This window comes from Malania oleifera, chromosome 4 (genome assembly GCF_029873635.1).
Source record: "Malania oleifera isolate guangnan ecotype guangnan chromosome 4, ASM2987363v1, whole genome shotgun sequence".
NCBI classification, from domain to species: Eukaryota; Viridiplantae; Streptophyta; class Magnoliopsida; order Santalales; family Ximeniaceae; genus Malania; species Malania oleifera.
The window spans coordinates 52,736,781-52,764,117 of NC_080420.1; the positions used below are offsets into that span (position 1 = coordinate 52,736,781).

The 27,337-nt window shown below is 37.2% G+C and overlaps 1 protein-coding gene across 4 annotated transcripts in view; it reads left to right on the forward strand.

Moving 5' to 3' along the window:
* LOC131152663 (uncharacterized) overlaps positions 1-27,337 on the forward strand; it is a 63,226-nt gene that overhangs the window by 21,700 nt on the left and 14,189 nt on the right. For all 4 annotated transcript variants that reach the window (XR_009136078.1, XR_009136079.1, XM_058104453.1 and 1 more), the window contains 2 exons: positions 16,413-16,763; positions 16,842-17,057. Coding sequence is in view for 2 of the 4 variants with exons in the window: in XM_058104453.1 (XP_057960436.1) it covers positions 16,413-16,763; positions 16,842-17,057 (567 nt within the window). In the remaining 2 variants the exon portion in view is untranslated. The remainder of the gene's footprint in view (positions 1-16,412; positions 16,764-16,841; positions 17,058-27,337) is intronic.

The following is a 27,337-nucleotide window of genomic DNA, read 5'->3' on the forward strand; positions in this document are numbered from 1 at the left end:
TTTTAAGGGTTTATTAAAACCCCTGATATTCCACGTTGCAATCTTCATCTTGTTTTTGAAGGGGGCTTCAACCCCCTACCAAAACTTGGCAAATTGAGCTGTGTACCCTTACCCTTCTTTTTCTTTCTAACTAGAATAAATTCATTCTTCTCCTCCTTTCCTTTATCTTTTTGCTTCATTGTTTCCACCCTAGGAGCTTTTCCTTTATCCACTCCACCCTCCCTTACTTTCTCACCTCTGTCTGTTGCCTTAATTAGCTCATATTATTTATTCTTCTGTCCCCCATCAGATTTCACAACTAATTCCTGATCACATTCAGTCTCATTTTCTGCTACAGGAGAAGGATCAGCTCTCACTGGGACAGCAGATGCATCACAAACATCATCTGAGCCCCCCACCCCTCCCTTGGAGCATGTGTCTCTGATACCATTACCATCAGATTTAGATCTACTTTTTGAATCTTGTTCCATGTCCTCTGAAGGATCATCATTGTCATAGCCTAAAGTACCAACATGCTATACCTAGGCCATTATTTGGACGGCTTCCTTCGCATTGGGGCTCTTTACTGCTACAAAACACTTCCATTTCTCTAATTGTCTCTGCCACTCCAATACCACCCCTTTCCTTCACTTCTTTTTTTATCTGAGGAAGCACTTTAGGCCTATACTTAGGACCCACAGGCTTTTTTGAATCTTCCCTGGGATTACAGAAAACAACTGAGTGACCAATTGCTTTACATTTGGTACAAAACCTTGGTAACCCTTTATAAACCACCTGCTGATCAATTTCAACAACCTCGGGAAGTGAGATCCTCACACTATACTTGATTTCCTTTGCAATGTCTACTTCTACCATTGCTCTGGCATATGAAATTCTGGCCTTCATAGTAGTTAGCTTGCCCATGCATAAAGGTCTTCCAATCTCAGAGCAGATCCTCCCAATTGTAGTCGGATGCCATAACTCAAAAGGGAGGTCTTTTAATTGAACCTAGACAGAGACAACTGTCCTCTATTCTATTCCAAACTGAAAGTATCTAGACATTTTTTTCCAGTTTAAGTGTTCTCCCATACACTGAGTAAGGCCCATTCATAAGAACCTCATTGAGATCACCCTCTTTATGAAACTTGAACACAATCCAACCCTTATCATGTTCTGTTGATTCCACCTTCACTTTCCACGATCTTAACAGATTATTGAAGGCCATCTTCCTAGAGAACTTACCTGTGAAGTATCCCACCAGGTGCTTATTTATAATCCCCTCAGAGCTATACATCTCTTCAGCTGAGAACTTAGGCAAGGGACCACAATAGGCAGGATCCCTGTTGTTTGCAAACAATTCTATCCAAGGGACCTTCTTGTTGTTCCTTATAATCGTATTCCCTTCTAGGTTACCTGGTAGCTCCTGGTTATTCTCCACAGGAGCAACAGAACTGTCCTCTGGACATTGCTCATCTACTGGACATTGGTCATTGTCACGAACGAATGCCCCAACATTACTGGAATCATTTATGCCCATTCCATTTGAATTTGAGGGAATTTCATCTCCCCACAATTTCCTTTTGTCCTTCATCTTCTCACAACTCTTCTCATGTTAACTTTTAGAACTACTGGTCTTAGGTAGACCCTTTTCCTCCATTAGTTCTCCTTTCGATACACATAGACTCGTGCTCTTCTTTAATCCCTGTTGATTACAACACATTCCATCATCATACAGGCATTTGCTATGACTACCTTCGTTCTGGACTTCCTTGACACCCTCCTTTGATATTTCCTTCACCTGATCAACAAGCATGCCCCTTTGCGAACAAGGAGACCCTAGCAATTCCTCCGACGATTTTAGTCCCTTCGAAGATGCATTAACCCTTTGGGAAGCTATTTTTGACAATCTTTCGAATTCAGCCATAATCTCCCCATGCTTCTTTTTAATCCATTGATTCCTTATACCTCCTTTAATTTCAATAAATTTCAGCGCAAGATCTCTCTCTCATCCTTCATCTCCTCATCCCGCGCATCTTTCCTTGTATCTCTAGAAGCATCCCGATGCCCCATTACTGAACTGAAGCTTCAAAATTCAAACCTTCCTGCATAGGCGGGAAAGTGGGAAGACGATATCTAAATTTCAAAACCCAAAAAGAAGCAGAAGATCTGCCTCCAATCGGATTAGATGAGCTTTGTACAGTCCAACAATGAACCGATTTGTCAACAAGCACAACAAATTGTTGGGAACTCCTGAAATCAATCAAGGAAGCAGCCCTCACACCAATCCACGACCATGCACCTTCTAGAGAGAAGGGAGAGATTCTCTCTCTAACATGCCGCTTTTTTCCTAATTTCAATTACGGGATTTTCAAAGAAGTCTTATTACATGGAATGAAATGTGTCGTCTTGGAGAAGCTGTCAACAGCAACAAATATGGAATCATGTCCCCAGGCTGTTTTGGGGAGTCCAAGAGCAAAATCCATGCTTAGGTCTTCCAAAAGTATGTGTGGCAATGGCAGAGGCGGTGTAAATGCCAGTATTGTGTCTCTTAGATTGGATAACTGATAGGTGCGACGCTAAGACACTTTTCTAGCAACATCCCTCTTTAAGGAAGGCCAATAAAACCTATCCTCAGCTAAGGCAATGGTCTATCCCTCTCTAGGTGACTAGCTAACCATTCAACATGCAATTCTCAAACTAAAATATCTATAAAAGAAGTATGGGAAACGCATAACCTAGGACCTCGAAACGGGTATCCCTCACGGATGATGAAATCTAAAAAATTTCTATGGTGGCCCCCACTCACCGCCTAAAAGATTAGCACAAAATTAGGACAAGTGGAGTACTTGTCCTTTTGGTGATCAAACCTAATGACTTTTGACTCTCAAGATATGGGGAATAATTGCTACCCTACTAAGGCCATCGACCACTTTATTCTCAACACTGGAATGATGCTTAAGGATAAAAGTGTACTCGTTGAGGAACTCTACGCAACCAGCATGCTTCGCACTCAACTTTTTCTGTGAGCTCAGATATTGCAAAGCAAGGTGGTTGGAAAGGAGTACAATCTCTTAGGGTAACAAGTAGTATCTCCGATGTTGGAGGCATCTCACTACAACATAAAACTCTTTATCATGTGTGCTATATCTTTGTTTGGCATTAGAGAGTTTTTCACTGAAAAATGCTATAGGATGTCCCTCCTAACTCAAGACCCCACCTATATGTTCCCCAAAGGCTTCTCATGCCATCTCAAAAACTCTACTAATGTTCAGATGCCTAAGTATAGGTGCGTCGATCATCTTTTGTTTGACCTCTATAAAAGCTTTGGCAACTGATGGGGTCCAATGAAACCCTTCTTTCTTTGAACACTTTGTTTTAGGAGCCATGATGGTACCAAAATTCCCTTTGAATCTCCTATAGAAGGCAACAGGGCCATGAAAACTATGAACCTCGGTAATAGTCTTAGGCTTAAGCCACTCTCTAATGGCTCTGATTTTTTTTAGATCAATGGCTATTCCTTACGCAGATTCACAAAACCAAGAAAGGGCACACTAGGTTGTAAGAAGCTGTGCATCTTGAGGTTAGCAAACAACTTAACTTTCCTTAAATTGACAAAGAACTCATGTAGATGTACCAAGTGCTCCTACCTAGTTTTACTATAGACTAGAATATCATCAAAGTAGACCACTAGGAACTTTCCCATGAATGCTTGCAAAACGTGTCATAACACTCACAAAAGTGTTGGGGGCATTGGAAAGTTCAAAGGGCATGACCAACCGCTCAAATAAACCATCTTGGGTCTTAAAATTTCCATTCATCTCCTTGTTTAATTCTAATTTGGTGATATTCACTGTGCAGGTCAATCTTGGAGTTCAAGCTAGAGCCAGGTAACATGTTAAAGCATATCCTTAAGTCTAGGGATAGGGAACCTATACTTGGTAGTGATTTTGTTGATGGCTCTACTATTCGCACACATCCTCCAAGATCTATCCTTTTTTGGAGTTAGAAGAGTTGGTTCAGCACATGGAATAAAACTATGTCTCAAAAGTCCTTGTCAAGGAATTCCCCTACCTGCCAATTCAATTCAACATGCTCTTTAAGGATCATCCTATAATGTGGCAGGTAAAGTAATTGTGAACTTGGAATGAGATCTATGGCATGCTGAATGTCTCATATAGGTGGTAGCTCAATAGGTAACTCATTGAACATGAAAACACTTGATCCTTAGAAGGAATCTTTTGAGCGATGATTGCTAAAATGCACCTGTTTTATTAGCTCATTTGCTCAAATGCCCTATGATCAAGTGAGTGAATTCTACTTTGAACAGGGACTTGATGGGCTACCTTGTTCCTTAACGTAGGATCCTTGCAAGTGGGCTTGGTAAGGGTTAGGATGATATTCTTATCTTTGTGCCTGAGCACACAAGTGTTTTCCAACTTTTCCCTACTATGATTGGTTACATCATGATCAAATAACAATGGTCGCCCTAGCAGGACATGGGTCCACATCCATCGAAAGTACATCACAATAGACCATATCCTTATAATCTCCTATTTGGAAGCACCTCTAAGTCGAAGATTGGCCCTGTTTACCCAATTCACCTGCAAAGGATGAGGGTGTGGCTCTCCTTTAAGGTTCAATCTTCCTAAAGCAACCTTGGAGATCACATTCCTGCTGCTTCCCTCCATCAATAACTAACTTACATGTCTTATCTCCACAATGAATGAAAGTGTGGAAAATAGTGGTCCGTTTCCACTTCTCGCCATCTGCGATAGTGGATAAGACACACCTTACCACACCAACATGGCGGTCATCCTCCTCAAAATCATCAACAATCTCACCCTCATCTCCAGAGTACTTAACATTTACTACTTGATCCTTATAAGTTGGTAGATCATCAGTTTCACGCACTGAAGTTAAGGCTTGTCAGGGACAATGGGTAGCAATATGACCTCTAGTGTGGCAACAATGACACTACACAGATGAGCTACTAGCTTGGGGATTACTTGGACCACTAAAGCGAACAACATGATATCACTCTACTTGCTTCGCAAAACTCTCTCTAGGGGTAGACTGAGGGATGGTAGCCTAGGCTGAGGAAAGGATTTGGAATGATGAGACTCACTCACCTGAGATGAAGATCTACGGGAGTTCTTGAGGTACTTCTCGATGGCAAGAACTTTCTGATAAGCTGCCTCTAAAGACTTTGGAGAGAACAACTCAACATCTCACCTAACATCTTCCTTGGACCATTCACAAACCTAGCCCCAGTGTGAGGTGTGACCTCAACAATATCAGTCCTAAGCATCAGCTCCTCAATTGATCAGTGTAGCTAGCTACGGTAGTGGTCTGCTTATGGTTCAAAAGCTCACCGAACAATTGGCTCTTATAGGAAGGAAGGATGTACTTTTCTTTCAGTCATTGTCTCATTGCTTCCCATCAGGTAATAGGAGGTTCACCCAACCATTCCAGGGTTTGTTGCATAGTTTGCTAATACTTCTTTGTCAATCCCAACTGTTTCATCTTGGCAAACCAAACTTTGTCCTCACCTCGTATAGGTACCAATTAAAGAAATCCTCCATCTTCGATATCCAGTCTAAAGAGGAGCTTGGGTATCATTTCCCATCGTAGGCATGCACATCTACCTTGACCCTTTTTGTAGCATTTCCATGGTCCTCCACTCCCAACCTTGCCTAGGTGAATCTGAAGCATGCCTAGGGTTAGATTGGTACGCTACATCATCAAAACTCCTCTAAGTTTCCTGCCTCAAACCTAGACTCTGGACTGACTTGAGGCTGGAGGTGCTGAATTGGCCTACCGGTCTGTTTTGGAGCCTGAATTGTATTGTTAGGTGCTAGAGGAACCCTTGGAGTAGGGCGTGGTGTAAAATGGTTGCCGGAAAAGGGTGCTCGAATTTCAGGGACACAATTGATATTTTCTAGGAAATTCTCGCAGGGCTACAGTGTTTGAAATTTCTGGAATTTCTGACCTAGAATGGTTGTGTGGTTATCATGGTTTGCTCTGATGCCAATTTGATGTAAGACAAGTGAGAAAATTCAGATAGAGGGAGAAAATTGAGAGAATTAGAAGAAGAAGAAGAACAAGAAGCAGCAGCAGCAGCAGGCCAGCAGAAATGGCAGGTGGAGAAGAGGTGAGAGTCAGAATAGAGGCAGAACAGAACAGAGATGGGAGATAAGAAGAAGAAGAAGGAAGGAGGAGGGGGAAGAAGAAGAAGCAGCTGCAGAACCTGCGGGAGAGAGAGGGAGAGAAACTGCGGTCTGAATTAACTGTGCATCAACTTGCATGTCCAGCACTTAAACCACTACTACAACTAAGAAACACACACACTCACACATATATATACATGGAGAGAGAGAGAAAAGGGGGGGGGGGGAGGGTGGGAGAAACTGTCCATCAACTCACATGTCCAGCACTTAAATTGGAGGGAGGCAGGGAGAAACTGCAGTCTGAATTCAAATCAAATTAACTGTCCATGAACTTGCATGTCCAGCACTTAAACCAGAAGGAGGGAGGGGGGAAACTGCAGTCTGAATTCAAATCAAATTAACTGTCCATCAACATGCATGTCCAGCCTTAAACTGCTACTACAACTAACACTTTTGTACAAATATGACCCAACTAAACACATTAACCTTCCTAAACCTATGCCTAAAATATGCGTGCTGAATGGGTGGCCTAGGGGATGTAGATGGACCTCCATCACGGACCCACTGACATGGATGGCGACTGAGCGAGTGATATGAAAATGTGAGATAATAGGTTTTCAAAAATATTCAACAGAGTTGCGACTAATTTGTTATTTTCCTTGGTGTGGTTAGATCATCTAGTTTCTACTAGTTTTGGTCTTTAAGCTTAACCTAGGTACATGAACCAAATAGTCTTGGTTTGCCTAATCGGAGTAGAGTTGGGGAGTACGGTTATGCGAGGGGAAGACATTGGCACCCATTACACATGTTCCATGAATGGTACTTGATGAGCCTATGATTACCCATTTTTCACTCAATTAAGCCAGACCCTTTACTCTTATATGTTATTTAATTACCGACGTTCAAATATTGAACAACCCCACTGTTGTGGTGACTGCTTTCACCTCGAGAACCTTGAAGGGATGCTATTGCCCCACTTTCAAGTTTTGTCATCGGATTGATTAACAGTTAACATTTTAATGGTAGAAAACACTACCAATTAATTAGAATATAGAGAAATGCAAACAGGAAAGCAAACAAACGAGAAAATATGTAAATTATGCACAGAATACCGTAAATTGTCTAATACAATCACTGAGATAACTCAAAAATTTTGAATTAGATAAAATGCCCTCAGAGTTAAATAGGCGAGGCGTGCATGTGGGAGCCATGTGCTTACTGTTTTCTTGCTGGGTTTGAGGGAGAAGTGACACCTTGACAAGCTGTGTAGGAGGAAGACAGAACAGACCAGACCAGACCAAGGCCCAAAATGATGTGTTTTGTCCTTTGTCACAATTTATTGTTTAAAAGCATTTAAGTGAGACGGTGCCGTTTTGACATAGACAGGCAGGTGTGTGCATGCACTAGCATGAGGGGATGTGCAGCAAGTGCATAAAATGTTCTTTTGACCAATCTTTACCACTCATGACTGGAGGAGCAAGAATGGACCTTCACACAACCATCATTTTGCTTACCTCATCACATTTATTTCATTTTTTTTTTTTCTCAAGTTAGCTTCATGCCCAGTCTCATAGTGAGTGTCATCTGCACCAATGCCTTTGGTTTTTCTTCCTGGTTTTTTGAAAAACTGACACATTCTATAGGCTTCCTTTTTGGGCATTCATTTGATTGATGTCCAGGTTCTCAACACCTGTAGCACTTATAGTGTTCTGGCCCTGTGGATTATGCTGATTTCTGTGACTACTGACTAGCATCTGGGCAGACTGCAGGTTCTGCCTTTTATGTTTTTGTTTGAGGCTGTGGGGCAGTTAGAAACTCCCACCATGGAGCATGCACCAACTTCTTCAACATATTCAGCATCAATTGAGCTTCAACCTTTAAAGCAAGCTGATGAGCATCAGTTACTTTGAAAGGTCGTTTCAAACTTTCTTGATCTTGAATTTCTAGAAGACCATTGACATATAGGCTTACCTTCGGAAATTCTGTTTCAACAAGATTACTCCTTTGTGTCAATTGATGTTCTCTCTTAGAACTTTTCCTATGCTGCTCAAGATTTTGCAGTTTTTGGTAAGTTTGCTGATTGACCTGCTGTCTGAATTGTGCCTTCTCCTTCATTTTATTCCACTTCTTGACCTTCCTTTTGCATGAATTCTTCCTTCTCCTTCATTTAATTCCACTTCTTGAACTTCCTTTTGCCTCTAAGTTCTTGATCATTTTGGTAATGCCTCCATCAAGTAGAAGCAGCTCCTGTCAGTATTGCAGCAAACCAGCTTGACTCTCTGATCTTCCCAAATATTTTTGTACTCAAAGCAAAGTACAGGAAGTTGTCAAGTTCCATGTCACCATCAAATTCTGCAATGTGGATTTGAACACTATATTCTTTAGGGCACGTTTGATTTCTGCATCGTTCAAGATTCCTTGGAATGTGATGTCCATGACATCTCATTCCCATGTTTGTTTGAGCATGGAATTCTAACGTGGTAGGAATATTCACATTCCTAAGAATGAAAAGATTTTTGTAAAACATGGGCATCCTATTCTGTCCCCATGGTTAAGTTTCATGGGAATCCCATTCCCATGAGAACCCTACTTTTTGGACCAAATTCCCTCACAATTTTCGGTGTGTTTGACAACTATGCCCCTATAATGTAGTATTATCACACTATACAAAATAGTAAATTATTAATAAAATTAAAGTAATATTTTTTTTGTGTATAATAATTTAATATAATAGTTAATATTTAGACACTACGTTGTCCTCAATTATTTCAATTAATTGATTGTTAAAGTGTTGAATTTTTTAAATTTATGATTGTTGAAAAATTTAGGGCACGGATTTTATAATGCATTCTTAGTAGGTTTTTGTGTTGAAAATATAATTAGTTCTGGTTACAAATATGTCAAGTGTATAATGGTCACCTTCTTGAAATGCCTACCAGATTATGGGATTCCCATTTTAAACCAAACATTGACATGGGAATCTTGTGTACATTCCTGGGAATCTTACAATGTAAACCAAATAAAAATATTCCCATGAGGCAGGCATCCAGTCCTAGGAATGAGATTCCTGGTACATCATTGTGCTGAACTTGCCTTCTAAGTCTTGGACTACTTGCATTGCTGAAAAACTGATTGCTTTATCTTCAATTTCTCCTACTTGTTCATCATCCTGTCTCCTTCCATTTCCTTGAACATTTGTGTTAATATTGAAGAACAATCTCCGTAACATTTTGAGTTTGCTCTTGGAAAACATGCAACATCATAACAGTTGCATAAGTCTGTTTGACCATGATTTCCTCTTCCATCCCCTAGCAGGAATCTAAAAGTTATCCAAAGAAGAACCAGCTCTAATACCAAGTTGATGCAATGTGCATGGAGGAAAGACACTCTAGATTCTGCTATTAGGATAGTTATGGAGAGATATGGTGGAAAAAAAGAGGTCCCTCATGCGGAAACAGAATGATGTAGGCTATGGAAAGAGCCACTGGCTGAATCCTCAACCCTCCGAATTCTTAGGAAATTCCAAACAAGTTAGAATTGATTAGCAAAATAGAAGGGGAAATTCTGCACAGCCTCTTCAATTTTTTGGGCCAGCACACATCCAAGTAATTGACAACTTTAGCAATAAATGTGCCTAGGAAAATGACTGTTGTTGACTGCAATTGGACCGACTTCTCTAAACTCAAAGACTTCATGAATAACTTTGGAACTAGATTCATAGATGAACTTTGTAAATAATAAACTTGAACTTGGGAAATGTGATTGGATCACACTAATGACACCTAGATAGCAATAATAGATATAATAACTAGTAATATTAGCTATGCTTTACCAATGCAGCAGTGCTGCATTATCGAGCCACTACCAAGGCCTCGGAGTCTACCATTAGCTCCCTCAAAGATGAGCTGGCTGCAGGAAGGGTGCTCTGGTTGGGGCTGAAGAGGCTGGAGCTGTGAAATACTGGGTTTCTACTGCCTTCAAGAAGGTGCTAGAGCGCTGGAGGACCATGGCTGAATGAATGGGTGGATGGTTTCAACCTCTTTGTCCTGAAGGCGTTGCCCTTAGTGTTGATGCTGAAGAAGCTTTTGTCGTCAAAGACGAATTGACTTCCATAGGAGAGAGCCAAGGGGCTTCATGGTTGAGGTTGATACCCTTGCCGGCAAGGGTTCACATATACCCCCTGCATTTTCCATTATCAGTATATATCAAATGACTTGCATTTTTTATTACTGTTTTCTCCTGCAATAGTGACTTGTAGAAATTTGAATTTTTTTGTCTTTGATATGAGAAACTAAAGTGGTTGGGAGTGAGGAACTTGAGATATTGACTACAGAAGGGGGCCTAATGAATACAAATTCATTGACGACTCGCAAAATTTGATGATTATGTAGTACAAAATTGGACATATCACAAGTTTATTTATATATTTGTTTTTTAGTACTGTTCTTGGAATGCATCTTGCATGATACCATCCTGGCTTTTTCATAAATATATGTAATCCTTTCTCTACTTTGTCTTGCTTGGCCTAATACACATCATCCTTTCTCTACTTTGTCTGACTTGGCCTTTTGGTGTGGGATTACTTTGGTTTTTCTGTGTTTAGAGGCGGAGCCTAAGCCCTTCCTACAGCATAGAGCCATTCTAAAGATATAAAATCTGAATTGGAGATACTTGAAACAAGTCCTAAGAAATAGAAATAGGCTATTTTAATGACATTGGAAACAAAGGGGCAAGGGGGCTCATTCATTTTTATTGGACACCCGCCCTGTTTCAATCAGGGTCTTAAATATCGATTTCAACTCAAATTTTGAAGCTTAAAAAATACAGAAGTTTCGATTTCGATTTCAATTTTAAAAAATGGAAATCAGTAGTAAAGTATGAAATACTTTTACGAAACCTTAGAAATGGTTAATAGAAATATTAATGTAAATTTTAGGATTAATATATTATAAGTTAAATACATCTATGTTGTGTATGAGGTGGAAAAGTTGAAATATAATATATGTATTAAACATATTTGTAAGATAATGTGCATTAAACATATTCAGTTAATACAATGAAATTCATAAATCATTTAAATATTATTTACTATACAAATAATGATAATTTAGACATGAATGGTTAAATAAAATGTTGTTGTAACTTGTAAGTTTATATATATATATATATTATTACAAAAGCCCTTGTAATAATAGTTTGTTTTGATAAAAAAAAAAAAAAAAAATCAAAGAGAGAAATTCCACTTCACTCCTAAATCTCTCATTTTAATTCCAAAGAAATTTCATTATGTACTATGTAGTAAAGATTTCGATAAGTTTTGCTAAAATTTTGAGATTTTGATAAATTTCGGATGATTATTTGAGATTTCGATGAAAACATATAAGATAGAAATCAACTGCCATTTTAATTTTGAGGGTGATGGAAATCGAAAATTTCGACAATGTCGTGGAAATTTAAGACCATGGCTTCAATATGTACTGTATATGGTAACTGACCAACTATTTGGAGTATATTGTTGTGTTTATAAAGACGGCAAATTTGACTAGATTTATTTTTGAAGTCAGCTATGCAAGTTGGAGAGTACTTTGCGTTTTGATAATGTTGACTATCCCAAGAGGGGGGGTGAATTGGAAAATTAAAACTTCCTAAGTTGATTTCAATTCCACAAACAGTATTTCCCAACCTAGGGTCTTTCTATGCAATATCCAACTTAGCAAAAATCAAACTGAGCAGAAATGTAAAGCAATTAAAGCAATTTTAGTATTTCTCAACCAAACACTGTAATTAAATTTAAGTGCGGAAATCAAAAGCAGGCACAAGAAATGTTATCAGGGTTTGGCCAATACTACCTACGTCTCTGTTGACCCTATGGGTCATACCCTGTTTTGATTATGACAAATACAGTATTTAATGGTTTAATGAGTTTGTGTGCAGGACCGATCGAACGTATAATATGGTGCACGCACACGACACATGAAGTGAAGACCTGAAGACCTTATTTATGTTGTATTGTAATTTAATCATTCATTTGGGTCTGTAATAGTAATTAGGAGAACATGGTCTGTAATAATTAATGCCTTACCTGCATGGAAGGATCGATAAGCTCAAGACCATAGATGGACTTTAGGGAACACTCTTCGGTCGACCGACACCGGATTTTTTCGGTGTCTTGAAAAAGGCCTAGAAATGACCCTAGGACACTCACTCATGCATATATATGAATGTTCATTTAAATAGAGTGTTTGCATGCTTAAATGGGACAAAAATGCTCTAAATGGGTACTTTTGGTCGACCGTACTTCACAGTACAAATACGCCCGATCGACTGAACCCGGACCAGGTCAACCGTTTGACCACAGTCCGGTCGACCGAACCGTTATAGTTCAAAATCCCCGGTCGACCGAAACCTCCCTTGGTCAAACAATTTGACCATCTGGTCGACCGAGCCAATTTTGTACTCCAACTACCTGGTCGACCGAGGGTCCTCGGGAGATGCCCCAACGGTCTGCTCGACCGAACCATTTAGTTCAAAATCTCCTGGTTGACCAAATCGTGCTAATTTGAAAAATCGCCTATCCCGGTCGACCGACCATTTAGTTCAATTTTCTCCTGGTCGACCGAATCTCAAAAAATTGCCCTTGACACATATATACGGTCGACCGAGCCTTCAGTTCAAAATCCCCCTGGTCGACCGAACCATTTGAGTCCTGGTCGACCGAAATAATTCTGGTTGACCGGACCTCTCGGGTTGCCCCTTAATTTTTACCGTGGTTAATATTTTTAAACGGGGTTAACTTGGTTAAAATATAATAAAACTTTCCTAATAATCCCATATGTGTCCTTAACGGTTATATTTTAAGGGTAGTCTATATATACCCCCTCATTTGGAATAATTAGAAAGAGATTAGCAAATATAATTTGCCAAAATCCTCTCAATCTCAAAAAGCTCATATTTCATATTCAAGCTTTAAACTCCTACTCTTACTCATTTATATTGCAAATACCTCCTTGTAAGAGTATTCTTGTGCTTATCTCACCTAGCTTAAACTCTCTTTTGGTTGTTTTATTTGTGATCTTTATTTCATAGAGAGTAAGCTACAAGTTCTCCTAGGAGGCTTCATAAATAAGTCTTCCATAGGAAAACTTCCTTGGGTTTCTGAGTTTTGTATTTTAATTGCGATACTCAAGAATTCATATTGAGTTTTGGTTGCGAAAAATATTTTACAAATCGTTTTTCAAATATCTCTTGTGATTTATCTTGAGAAAAATATTTTGAGATATTTGCTTGTGTGCTGAAGATCTTTGTTACTATACTATTTGATTGGGAATATCTTCTTAATACAAAGATCAAATAAATATTTTTGCAAACCATCTTTGAATATTTCTTGTGGTTTATATTGAGAAATATTATTTGTTGAGATATTTGAAGTATGCTTGTGATCTTTGTTTGTGCATTGTGATTGAAATATTATTTTGACACAAAGATCATACCATTTACACTCTCACGCACTGATTGTTATATTTGCATAAATATTTGAGAGTAAACACTTAGACTACATCGAGCTTATCAAATCCTATCTTTTGGTAGTGTATTGATTATGTTATGCGTAACTGGGTACATATTTGCTTTACACGAAAGCACAATCACTGTACCATTTGATTGTATTTCAAATCTATTGTATTTCCAGGCACGGGCCTGAAGAGGGAGACTAGCCCTGGAATAGTCCCGGATTGGCTTAGACCCGGTTAGGAAAGCTAGGTGCGTCGTCCTGTTAAGGCGTGTAGGTTGAGGTCAGCCCCGCTAATTGACCTTGTTTAGGTTGAGGTCAGCCCTGTGTTAATTTGACCTGATTGTATACGGTGCCGCTCCCCCCTTAAGTGAGCTATTGGTGGAATCCTCTGGCTTGCGAGCTAGAGGCGGGGACGTAGGCACAGTTGGCCGAACCCCGATAACATATCGTGTGTTTGTTTCCATTTCTGCAGTTTATACTTACAGCACATGTATGTTATGGGCGAATGATGTGTATGACTTAATTTCCACAGTATACTTATCTACGCATTTGAAAATTGTATAGACTGACCCTAGGTTGTGTATATACTGTTGTTGGATAAATTAACCTAGGTGAAAAAGTTGTAAATTCCAATTCACCCCCCCTCTTGGGATTGCACCAAAGCTAACAGTCTTTGCCTTTGCTCGCAAGTCCGAGGATTACCACTATTGCTCACTTAACGGGGGGAGCGGCACCGGTTACAACCAGATCAAATTACACCAGGACTGACCTCAACCTTTACATACTCTCCTTGCGGGGTGGAGAAGGCCCTACCGATCCTTACGGGTTAGATCAACACCCCCTTAGGCCACGCCTGGAATACAACCAACAAATACAAATTTGCGTACAAATAAGGATGCTTCTAATACAAGCAGATTTGTACGATAATTTAGCACAGTATAATCAATGCATTTCAATATGATAAGAACTATAAGCTCTGTGCAAAATATGTGCAATAACACTCAATGTAATGCCAATAAGCAATCAAGAACGAGAGTGTGTTGTCAATCGATCTTTGAAACAATATATATATAAATATATCTCAATCACAAATAGGGTTTCAAAGATTTTGAAGAGTATGATCAAATCTCTCAGTATGATATTCAAAAGTCTAAGGACAAGAGATTTTGCAAAGCAAGCTTGTCAAAAAATTGTTTTCTCCAAGAGTACAATACAAGCTCAAGAGTCTTGCAATAATAGTGCAAAGACTCAAAAGCTCACAAAATTTCCCCCACAAATGAATTTATGGATTAAATCAATGGGGAAAATTTTTGGCTTACTCTCACAAGAAAATCAACACTTAATCAAAACCAAGAGAGTATAAGCTTGTATAGGGAATGTAGGTAATCTCAATATGCTCTCACTCACTAAGATTTTTCAAAGGAATGAGCAAAGGATGAGAGTTTTGGTTTGTATGTGAAGAAAAGGCTCTCAAAAAATTTAGAGGATATTTTCTTAATCAAATCACTAATCTTCTCTTAATTTTTGCAAATGAGCTCATATATATAGGCGTACTCAAAATTTTGACCGTTGGGATATAGTGGGAATTATTAAAAATGTTTTAAACAAGTTTAAGCCAAAATAATCCTGTTTTTCCCTTAATAACTTGTGGTAAAAATAGGTTAACGCGAGAGTTTCGGTCGCCTGATCCATAGAGTCGGTCGCCCGAACAGACATAGATGGAAAAGGTGTTTTTCCAGTTCGAGTGCTCGAGAGAATGTTTCGGGTGGTTGAACCTAAGGCGATTTTCCAAACGCCCAAGGTTCGGTCGCCCGGTTCTAAGTTCAGTCTGCCGAACTTATCATTTCGGTCGCTCGAGGTAAAAATGAACGTGAAGTTTGGGCGGCGCCCGGGGCAAGTGGAAAAATCCTCATTTATGGTTCGGTCGACCGCGTTTAATTCACTTTCGGTTCGGTCGCCCGACCCAAGTCAACTATTTTGACTTTTCTCTTGTTCGGTCGACCGAGGCGTTTTAATGCACATGGTTCGGTCGCCCGAAGCACTTTCAATTTTAAACCAAGTCATATTTTACCCCTGTTATCATATATGTGACTTATAAAAGTAAAGGGGATTTTCCTAAGTGACGTTTAGGGACCTAGGGTCGGTCTACTATCTAGGCATTTTAATTTAGCCTAAAAACTTGGCATTGGTCGACCTTCGATTGACCGAAGTCTTTTCTATGGTCATTGATTTCCCTATGGTCATTTGAGCTTATAGTCCTATCATGCATGCCATGCATTAATTATTATAGACCAAGGAAAATAGAATGAAATACAATACAACTTGAAACAAACAAGAAACTTCATGCTTTGCTCCTTTGTAATATCGTGGATTGCGCCGAATGATGTGCTCGTTTAAGTGCTTCTCGACTTTCATATCTCGTCTGTCATTCGTGCTAAGAAAAGTAAACCTGTTCATACACTGAGTTCACAGATGGTTTGTCATAATCAAAAGAGGAGATGGACTCAAAAAGTCAACAGATAACATGGTCTGAGCTATTGTAACATCTTTTTCCCTAAACCCAGGTCATTGAACTACATTTTTCAACAAATTAAAATTTGAGCAAGCTCTTGAAAAATTTAGCATGATTGCTCTTCTTGTTTGACATTATGTTTTGTTCATTGAGAGTTTTACTTGATGTCAGTTTGTTATCTTTGCTTTGTTCTGTAAAATAATGCATGACAATGCTGGGCATCGTCTTGCCACTTTTGTTTCAGGATGTCAAGGGATTAAATGGTGGTTCCTCTAGTTTTGGTGATGGTGATGTTGCCATGTTTGTTCAGATGCTTGGGCTAGACAATGATCCTCTTGACAGAGAACAGGCAATAATTGCACTATGGAAATATTCTCTAGGAGGAAAGCAATATGTAGACAGCATTATGCAATTTTCAGGCTCCTTAAATCTCATAGTAAACCTTTTGAACTCAGATTCCAGGTCTACATGTGAAGCTGCTGCAGGTCTTCTACAAGTGATATCTTCAGTTAATCTACACAGAGACTCAGTGTTGGAAAGTGGAGCAATAGAAGAGATAACTGGACTGCTAAGTCAATCGTCCTTGGCTGTTCAAGTATGATGACTTTATCTCATCATTAGAATATACCAATATTTGTGGAATGCTATAATATAGTTTGGACTTATTTTGCAGGTAAAGGAGCAAAGTATATGTACATTGCGGAACTTGTCTCTGAATGAGGAGCTTAGAGTGAAAATTGCAAATACTGAACTATTGCCATTACTTGTTAATTCCCTTGATGATGAGGACTTAAAAGTGAAGGAGGCTGCTGGAGGGGTTCTAGCAAATTTGGCATTAAGCCACTCTAATCACAAAATCATGGTCGAAGCAGGTGCTATTCCACAATTGGTGAGACTTCTACTTTTAATCTTGATGATGGAGAGATTTAAATCTTATATTGAACTGTTAATTCACAAGAAGGCAGCAAAGGGGCAGGCTATCACTGACAGGACATTTTAGTTTTATTTTGGCATGGGTAATAAAATGTTGTAGATGTTAAAAGAGTACAGAATAAAATCATAAAAAGAAAGATGGTCTTAGGTCGAGATAATAAATGCCACTAGTGCTTACGCTCCTTAATAGGATTAGCAAAAAACCTTGAAAGATAGTTTTGGGAAGATATGGATAATATCAAGGGATATCAAAGACTCAGAAAATATTCATAGGAGCTGATTTGAATGGACACATTGAAAAAGACAATAAAGGTTATGAGAGGATACATGGAGGACATGGATTTGGAGATAAAAAAAAAAGAGTTTGGTGATCTGATCTTAGACTTCGCCATGTCGTATGATCTTATTACAACGAGTACATGCTTTAAGAAGAGAGAAGGACACTTAATTAGTTTCTAGTGTGGACAAAAAATAATTTTTTTCTTAGCTAGGAGGGAGATTGTTTATCATGTAAAGATTGTAAAGTTATTACAAGTGAAAGTTTAATCACACAACATAGAGTTGTAGTTTTAGATACATGTATTAAAAATTGGAAGAGGAAGGGTAACATAAATCAGTGTAAAAGAAGAAGGTGGTGGAACCTAAAGGGAGAAAATAATAAAATTTAAAGATAAAATTCTCAAAGAGGGTGAATGGGCAATAGGGGGTAGTGTGGAGCGAACACTCTTTGGAGTATGATAGCTAGCTCGAGTAAAAAGATAGTAAAACAGATTTTAGGTCAATCTTGAGGAAGATTCTTGGCTAGTAAAGAAAGTTGGTGGTGAGATCAAGATGTCTAAAAATCTGTAGAGACGATTTGGTATAAGCATGACAAAAAATAAGAAACATAGAAAACTTTGAAAGGAATAAAAAGCAAGAAAAGATGCAAAAAGGCTGTTAGAACATATACATAGTAATTTATATGATAGATTAGATACAAAAGAAGGGGAAAGAGATATATTTAAAATTGCTAAAGCTAGAGAAAGAAAGAGTAAGGACATAGGGATGTAAAATGCATAAAAAATGACGATGATAGTATCTTGGTTAAAGAAGACGTATGAAGGCATAAAAGAAACATAGCAAAGTTACTTTAATTACTTTCATAAGCTATTTAATGAAAAACCAAGTACAAGGCTTAAACTAAGAATTGACAAAGGAGGAAAAAGCCAAAATTTTGGGGTTAATTCACAAAAATTAGAGTTAATGAAGTTAAGTTCGAATTAAAAAAGATGAAATGGAAAAGCTATAGGACCAGATGACATCCTAATTGTAGTTTGGAAATATCTAGGTGATAATGGAATTTTATGGTTTACTAATTTATATAACACAATTATAATAGCTACGAGAACGACAAACAAATGGAGGAACAAAGAGGGTCTCAGAAAATCAATTTGGTTTTATACCTGAGTGATCGACTACAAAAGCTATACATCTTCAAAGAAGATTAATGATAAATTTTAGGGAAAAAAAGAGAGACTTGCATATGTTTATTGACTTAGAAAGTTATGATAGGATATCTAGAAGTTATATAACAAGTCTAGAAAAAAAGGGAGCATGTAGTAGGTATACTAATGTTATTAGGGATATTTATGATAGAGTAATGACTAGTGTTTGGACTTCAGGTGAGAGTATAGGGAATTTCCTATCACAATACATGTACGTCAAAGATCTGCTTTGAGCCTTTATCTTTTTGTGTTGGTGAAAAATGAACTTACTAGGAGTATCCAGAATGGGGTTCCATGGTGTATATTGTTTGTAGATGATATTGTCTTAATTAATGAATCTAGGAGTGGAGTAGAATCTAAGTTAGAATTACTAAAACAAGCTTTAGAATCTAGAGATTTTAGAATAAGTAGAAATTAGGCAAAATATATGTATTGTAATTTTAGTTATGGTAGGAGGAATATAGTAGAAAAGATCAAAATTGATGGTCAATAAATTAATTGCACTACTAGATTTAGATACCTTGGGTCTATTATGCAAGCTAAAGAATAAATTGAAGAAGAGGTTATACATTGAGTTAGAGGTGGGAGGGTAAAATGGGGAAATTCTTTAGGCATGTCGTGTGATCATTGAGTACCCTTAAAATTAAAAGGAAAATTTCATAAGATGGCTAAACAACCAACTATGCTATATGGATCATAATGTTAGGCAATCAAAGAACAACTCATCCCAAAAGTAAAAGTTGTTGAAATGAGAATGCTAAGGTGGGTGAGTGGTATAAAATTAAAATATAAATTAAGGAATGAATATATTTGTAGTAAGTTATGCATAGTACCTATAGAAGATAGGATAAACAAAGCGTAGCTCAAATGGCTTGAGCATTTGCAACATAAGCCAAATGGTGCACCAATGAGGAGTGAGCTCGTTGCTAATAGTGGCAATAGAAGGGGTAGGGGTAGACTAAATAATTTGGAATGAGATAGTAAGGATTTAATAGCCAGTTGGGAAATTTCCACGATCGTGTAAATTGGTGGAAAAGGATTCATGTGGCTGACCCCCTCACTTAAAGGGACTTAAGGCTACGTTTGTTGTTGTTGTAGTTGGTTATAGAATATTGATGATGTGGTGGGGATTGAAGTGAACCTAAGGCTAAAAAAAAAGTGTTCACTTTACCTTCTCTATTTTGGAAATTTTTATCTATTAGGGCTACTTTTTATCCATCCTATTAAAATATCTGATGGCTGACACTCTGTTAAAATAGGTCCAAAACATTATAGATTTTTAAGGCTGGTGTGAACTGGAGTGCCATTTGTGTCATCATTATTCATCACCAGAAACATATTCCTATAATATGCATATTCCTTTTGGAAAATATGGCATCATTTGCTTGCGTAGGCCTCCTCCAAAAACTTCACAAGCAGGTAAGATTAATGTAATTTAGTGACGCATAAGCTTTGAGGAGTGGTAGAATAGAAATGTTTTCTTGGGCTCCAAGTGGAGTCATGATCATAAATTTATTTGGAGTGAGTGTTTTTGGGGGAGGGTTGCAGTTAGAATTCTATGTTATAAATTTAAAGGGTCTGACATTTTTTTCAATGTCAGGGGCCATGGCTTCCCTTCCATTCCCTCCCTCGGCCACTGGCTTCAAGGAGTTTTACTCTTGTTTCCTGTTGTTGCTGCTTTCTGGTGAAGATTTTGATACCCCATAAGTTTTATTCCTCTTTGCTTTTGTATCCTTGTTGAGACAAGGACTTGGTTTGGTTCTAACAGTGTGTATTACAGTCATCTGCCCAGTGTCAAGGACTCAAGGTGTAAAGGAGGATGATTTTAGTTTCCTGAGTTGGTGAGTTGTTTCAAAGTTCTGAATGTGTTAAAACATGTTTTCATTAACCTTTATGCCAGTTTCTTCAGTGTGGAATGCCATTGACAGAATTTGCATCAATGTTTTGGTGCAATTTTGTGTCTAATAGAGGTTATATATGTCTTTTAGTATTATTATTATTGAGTGTGTTAGTATGTTAATTAGTAAGAGTATTATTGTCATTAGAATGTATTATATATAGAGGAAGAGACCTATCTTCTAGTTCATTCATTTTAATCAAATCTTAACATGGTATCAGAGTGTGATCCAACCTAAATCCTATTCCCCTCAGCCATCGTAGGAAAGCACCATTCCCGCAGCTGTTCTTTCTAGATCCCCCTCCATCCCATATTATTTGATAAATGCGACCATATACCCATAAACAGACCCCCCAATAGCCCACTATTGGAATTGGTGTATTCCCAAAAAAGGGGGGGGGGGGGGGATGAATTGGGTATTTAAAAAATTCCTAGGTGAAAATAGAGTCACAACCAATATTTCACACCCGAGGGTCTGTCTACACAAATATCAAGCACTCAACAATATAAAACTGAGCATAAGTTATAATAGATATAACAAGCTCAGTACTTCCCAATCATTCACAATAATAAAATTATAAACATTCAAGTGCAAAAATTAAAGAGCATAGGGAAGAGAGTGACACCAGATATGTTATCGAGGTTCGGCAACTGTGCCTACGTCCCCGCCTCAAGCAAAACCCGCTTAGAGGATTCACTACTTTTGCTCACTTATGGGTGGAGCGACACTGTTTACAACACTCTCTCCTTACTGGGGGAGGGAATACCCCAAGTCACATTCATAGGGTTGACCCCAACCTTTACAACTGATCCTTACAGGTTAGATCACCACCTCCTTAGGCTATGCCTGGAATACAACTGATCCTTACAAGTTAGATCACCACCTCCTCAGGCCATACCTGGAATACAACAGCAAGTAAAAATTTCTTGTACAATACAAGTGTTTCTACACTAAGCAAATTTGTACAACAATTCAATCTATGCACTCTAGTATGATAGGAATTATAGCTCAATAGAGTATTTGGTATTTTATCTCTCAAACAAATATATTGTATGAAATAATGTGAGAGATACTTATGAAAAAGATCCTTGATTCAAAAACATAAAGCACTTCAAGTAAATATCAAGGATGTCAAAGCACAATATAATATCTACCACAAATATTTTCAACAATGAAATATAGGTAGTAATGAAGATTAGCTTCCAAAAATTATTTTTCAATAAACACAGATGAAGCCTTAGAGTCTTGCAATCAATATGCAAAGACACCCAAGCTATGGAAAGTTTTTCCCAAGAAAAATATATGTAGCAATCAAAAAATATGGGAAGAACTTTAAGGTTTACTCTCAAAAGATTTTAAATCGAATGAGTATGTGAGAGTTATGAGTTTTAAAGACAAATGTGAGTGCTAACAATAACAGCCAATCAATCTACCAAATGCAATAATTTGCGAGTGGAGATTGAGAATCAAAGCTCTCTCAAAGGATTTTCACAAGAGAATAAGAATGAGAGCAATATATGCTTGCAAGAGAATGAGTAAGAAAGAATAAAGCTCAAGAATTTTTCAGAGGATTTTGTATTAATCAAATTGCTAATCTTTTGCTAATTAGGGGAAATGAAGGGGTATATATAATTTTTCCCAAAAATATTACCATTAGGGATATGACCAATATTTTGGGAAAGTTTAATTGAAAATTAACTCTGATTAACACGGTTAAAAATGGCTGAACCCGAGAGGTTCGGTCGGCTAAGGTATACCATTGGTCGACCGAACACACAGAGATTTTGTTTTTAATTTAAGGGTTCAGTTGGCTGTGGCTGGTGCCGGTCGGCCAAGCCAAGGCGATTTTCCAAATATTTGTAGGTTCGGTCGCCTGAGGTGTTTTTAAACTAAAAGTTTGGTCAGCTGGGGAAGCTAGGAAAAGTCAATTTAAAGTGTTGGTCGACCGTGGAAGTTTAGTTCAAAAGGTGTTCAGTCGGCTGAGCCAAGTCAAACATTTTGACTTTTTGACTGTTTGGTCGACTGAGGCATTTATAATGCCAAGTGAACAATCGACCAAGGCTCTTGAAAAGTCAAGGTATTTTCTATCTTTGACCTAGTAAGCTTTAATCCTATTTGTATAAGAAAGGCATTTAAGCTTCAGGGATTTTTCATGAAGTGTTTGGGTTCCTAAAGTCAGTCTATGGCCTTTGAGCATTAATTTCTATCATGCATGTAATGCAATTATTACAAACCAATTAAAATATTATAGACCCCAAAAATTAAATGCAATTATAATACAATATAGACAATGTCTTCATTCTCTTTTTGCTCCTCTGATTGCCATGCCATATACTAGTTGAAGTGATCTTTTAGCTCCTCATGGCTTCCAACATATCTTTACCGTCCGTGCATGCTAAATAATAATCCTGTTCACATGCTCAATGCACAGGTATGATACTTTGGATTTGTCATAATCAAAATTGGATAGGGCTCATAGAGTCAACAATCTCCTTCTTTTTGATGATGACAAATACAAAGGCAAAAATGGGTATACCCTAAAAAGACTCCCCCTAAGAATATGCATAATGTTACAATTTTCATTACAGTTCACAACATATCTAGGAAAGAAGACATTTATATAGCAATATGCAATATGCATTAAAATTTGTCATTGAAGCTCATGTGCCAATTGTGCACCCAATTTTGCAAGTATATTTCACCCCCTTTTGGCATTAGCAAAAAGGGCTAAGGAAAAGAATAGGCATTTAAATGAATCCTCAGCGTAGAGAAATTTTATTTTTAACAAAAACATAATTGTTTTGAAGAAAATTTATCAATTTGAGCACAAAAAGAATTATAAAAGTGGCCATTTTAAGATTGATACAATATGGTGAGCATGGTCACTATCTTGAAACTGTATAGGACAAAAAAAATTTGAATTATAAAAGTAAGTCTTATGAAGTCGCATCCTCAATCAACTAGACTGCATGTAAGTATATGATTAGGTAAATTCCATATGCAATAGACAATAAAGCCCTTAAAAATTTAGAACTTCATGACAACAAAGGTTATAGTTCCTAATTCCCCCTTTTGATATCATCAAAACGTACAATGCTTGCAATACAGTAATTTTAATCACTAAGGTTCAATCAAGCTTCATTTTTCTAGTTAAGCATCTAAGATCATTCCACAAAATTACCAGAAAAATCAATCACATATTATCATTTGAGATTTACTATGAGCAACGGAAATCAGTTTGCCTTAAGCATGCATGCCACAGTAAACAATGAATCTAAGTTGAAGATAGGATGAGCATAAGATGAGAGTTTTATAAAATCTCCCCCTTTGGATTTGAATAAAAGTTTAGATGCACAAAGGTGTTGAAATGTGTCAACTGGTGCGAATAACCGGTTTAAAATTCTATTTTCTAATTTTACTGGGTAATACAAAGACATTTTATCCAACCAGAAAAAAAATTTCATGGAACACACATGCATAAAAAAAGTTTATAGTTGAGTCTAGCAAGGTGTTCATATCAGAGCTTGTTATAAATGGGATATGATGTCCATGGATTACAGAAGAGCCTCGCAACTCAAAGAATTAAACACATGATGCAAGTGAGTCCTTTAAATTTGCTTCTTTTCTAAGGAAGGCGCTTATTCTCCCCTAAATATGTGATTACACATGCATTTTCAATCAAGGATGATGATCAATCTTTATTCAATATTATCTCATCCCAAAACAAATTTAAGCATGCATCATGTCATTGTCATTCAAGCACATGGTTTTAATTTTGGGAAAATTAACAAAATTTCGGCAGCATGCCATCTGTAAATAGATTGTTTTCCCATAAAAATTATGCACATAAATTTGATAGATTCAAGCATGCAAGTCATTATAATCTACATCATGTAGATACAATTCAGTTTAAGCATGCGAGAACCTAAATTCACTATCAGCATGCAATTCTCAATACTGCATCAGCCATACAATTGACATTCAATACAAGCATGCATTTTAGTAGACAATCAACAACATATTTAGTATAGCTCAATAATAGTTTGTGCTAAAAATCAACATATAAACTATCCATTAGATAATATGATCATTAAGCATAAATGGATAGAGGAGTTCAGTGCTGTTCTTATGAAGACACATAGAAATAAGATAAGATCATGAGAGCATTAAATATATATATATATATATATATATATATATAATAAAAGTGCTCCCCCTCAGTTATGCATTCTACTTATTTCCATCTTATGCCTTTATCTTCTCTCCATTCTTCAAGTTCTTTAGCCAAGTATTCTAAGATTTTCAATGATTTAAACTTGGCTTTGGATGTATAGGCTGATTGGACCAAAAAGTCATAAGAAATATCTCTTTAAGTGTAATAAGCCAATTTAGCCTCTTTTCTTATGAATATCAATTCGTGAGTGGCTTGCGTTCGAATGACTTTCAATTTCAACTGCATGTGCATAGGGTCCTTGAAATTTATGCATTCATCTAGGTTGTTGCCTAGTGTAATCAACTTAGCCATTTAGCTCATTCTAAGGAAATGAAGCTCCAAATGATTTGAATATTTATTTGAGAGCTCATGAAGGAGTTGTACAACAATACTTTTGAAAATTAATTCACTTTTGAGTTCAGGTGAGTATCAGGAGAAGCAGGACATTATCTAAAATATTTTCATGCTGGTAATCATGTCCAGGCTTGGGCAAAGAGCATTTGGGTAAATGTGAACTTATTAGAACACTGCTCTTTGGTCATTTCTAATTTTCCACTACTGGAAGGTATCCCTACAATATGATAACTATTTTTAGCAAGGATACGAGCCGGTGAACAGATAAAATCTTTTATGTTCACCACTGAGTTTAGGGTTAAGTGATAAATAGTATGATATGGTTCCCTAAAGCTCAATTCTGGGCAATGGACGAATGATGCTTAACTTAAGATATTTATGTTCAAGTATAAGTTAAGCATTAAGATATACTTACCAAGCATAAATGCCTTATCCTGTTGAAAGTGGATTTTACTTGAGCATGCTTATGAGATTTTAATTGAGATATAATGATTTAAGTTCTTCATCGAAGATACTCTGAACAACTTGAAGGAATGATATGAGTTATGGTGAGACTAACGTCCCATTCAAGTAGCTCATTCCTCTTTAGTTCAAGGTTTGCATGCTAATGCCAATATTTTTTAATATTATAACCAATCATTATGATGTATATGCATTAGATTCAGATTGGATATATTACTTGAATTTTTTTATTGGCATGATTTTCTGAAGATCTTAGTATACAAGGATGATGTAAAGTGAATGCATGAACTAAGATTAATATTTTAGACACAGGCCACTCCCTAAGTTTCAAGTCATTACTACCCCCTTTGATTAATCCTTAAGAACTCAAGAAGAATTAAGTGATTATGTTATTCCCATTGGAACCTGTTCTTCCTTTGGTTCTAAGGGATTTGCTTTCTTAACAATCCATACCATTTTTCTATATTTGAGTTTCGATGGGTTAGGACTAGGTGGTTCTTTGACTCTCCAGACCTATTTGGGTTTCACACCTTTTCTTTTAAACAGATAATCAAATTTTATGTGCCCCTTCGTTTTACACAATACGCAGGTGGTGTGAGCATATAGACCAGAGGAGGTACTTGCATAATGTTTAGATTATCTTACAAAGTATCCCATGTATAGGTTCTTTCTTCTCCTATTTTCAACTCCATTAAAACCTATACCTTCCTTATCTAAGGTCATCTTTTGAGAACCTAAAAGCTTATCAAAATTTTCTTTGCCCCTGGTAAATGTATGGATGATCTTAGCTTGGTCCTCAATTTTTCTTTCAAGGCTTTAAGTTTTTAGATCTTTTAAGCCTTTGCAAACACCTTGCAATTTTATAAATTCTTTGATCATCGTGTTTGCTTTATACTCAAGTTCAGATATATGAAGATCCTTTTTATTTTCAACAGAAATTTGGGATCTTGAATCTTTTAGCTCTTTTTCCATCATTGCATTCTTGTTATCTAATCTTATGATTTTCAATTCCTTTTCTTTTACAACAAGAATCTTAGATTCTAGATCTTTCAATAAAGCCTCATTCTTGTTTTTCAAAGCAGTATATCTTTTATTTGTTTTAATAACAAGCTTATGAGTTTTAACATATTCCTTTTGCAGTTCTTCATAAGAAGGCATGCTATCCCTACCACTAGACCCATCATATGATTCACTACCAGAATTATCACAAGATTTATCGCATGAATCAGTACATGAATCATTCAAAGTAGTAGATGAAGAACCATTTACCTCATCGTCGATTAAAGCAATTAGGCTGTGATTTACCACTTCTTGATCATTTGAGCTTGATTCTTCCGGAGTGGTGTTCTCCTTTTCTTTAGCTTTTCCATATTTCTTGTCCAGCTCTTCCCATATATCCTTTGCACTAGAGCATGCCATGACTTCATGAAAGACATTAGTATCTAAAGCATAAAAAAGAATATTCATGGCATCGAAATTTATTTGCATACAATTCATGTCGTTCTCATTCATCTCATTTTCAAACTTCGGAATATCAACATTATTAACAATTTTCATAGGCACTACATTTCCTTGAGCAATTACTCTCCAAGTCCTCCAATTTATTGATTTGATAAAAAGTCATTTTAAGTTTCCAATTGGTGAATTTTCCATAAAACATTGGAGGGCCTGTAAAGAATTTTCCCTCACAAAACAGGGATACACCTACGTGAGCCATTGCGATTTTTACAAAAACGTTTAAATCTATGCAACGAGACTCTGATACCAATTGTTGGAATTGGTGTATTCCCAAGAGAAAAAGGGGGGGGGGGGTTGAATTGGGTAT